The 915-nt window shown below is 33.8% G+C and overlaps 1 protein-coding gene across 1 annotated transcript; it reads left to right on the plus strand.

Moving 5' to 3' along the window:
• Positions 1-61: 61 nt before the first annotated feature.
• Positions 62-619, plus strand: LOC125502910 (feline leukemia virus subgroup C receptor-related protein 2-like; the record flags this gene model as incomplete). Its single annotated transcript, XM_048662388.1, is given in 1 exon segment — positions 62-619. A coding segment is annotated over 1 exon segment (347 nt), but the record flags the coding sequence as incomplete, so codon positions are not given.
• Positions 620-915: the final 296 nt, after the last annotated feature.

Genomic DNA, 915 nt, shown 5'->3' on the forward strand with positions numbered 1-915 from the left:
TGGTTTAATGCGTGAATCCTCTGGCAGGAAGATTTTTTCAAAACAGCTTTATAAATTTTCAGTTTTTTTATCGCTCCAGTACTCATCGTGGGTTTTGAGTATCTGGTTGAAGTTACATACCCAATACCTGAGGCATGCAGTTCTTCAACATTCAACGCGGCTTATTACTTTTTATCCATTATAGCAACTCTTCTATTTGAAGGGCTGTTCGAAGCCATCGACTACCTTTGGACCTTTGTGGTGATTTTATTCATTCTCGCTGCATGTGCCGGGCTGATAGTGTTAGTCAATTCAAATTTGCGTAGAAGAGATGCCAATTTACATTTGAACCAGAATGTTCCTAGTCCAGAACCTGAGCCAGAAATGAGTTATTATACTGGTACTAGAGTGACTACTGCCAAATTTTAAAGAGAGAAAAAGAGCATTTCCTATATATCGCAAATATTGCGCACGGTCCAGTATTGTGAAGTTGATTTGGTTATAATCAGTATATAATTTGTAAACAGTTGCATCAAATGAAGATTTGTTATTTATTATCTAATTAGTCATGCGCAACTTTTATTTTATGAGATTAACGTAATCAATCCCAAAAATGTTAATAAATGTGATTTTCTTTAGACCTTTGAGTTTTATTTTTATGATTTTCAGCCTTGCCCCACGAGTGTCTTGCATTCAAGTACCCCAGTTTCAATTATAATTTAATGGTGAGTTAAATTAACTAAAATAACTATAATGTTTAGCAGTTGTGTGCATTCAAATAGTTCCTGATTTGGAATGTAGTGTTTTAAAAACGTTGTATCTACATATAATCTACGTCTCAAATGAGGGAATATAAGATGAACTTTTTCTCGCGGGTTTCAAACCGATATTTGAAAATGAATCGTTATTTATTTTCAAATATCTTCAAAACTAAGC

Source organism: Dendroctonus ponderosae, unplaced genomic scaffold, assembly GCF_020466585.1.
Source record: "Dendroctonus ponderosae isolate FM_Combo_2020 unplaced genomic scaffold, Dpon_F_20191213v2 Dpon_F_20191213_1060, whole genome shotgun sequence".
Classification (NCBI taxonomy): Eukaryota; Metazoa; Arthropoda; class Insecta; order Coleoptera; family Curculionidae; genus Dendroctonus; species Dendroctonus ponderosae.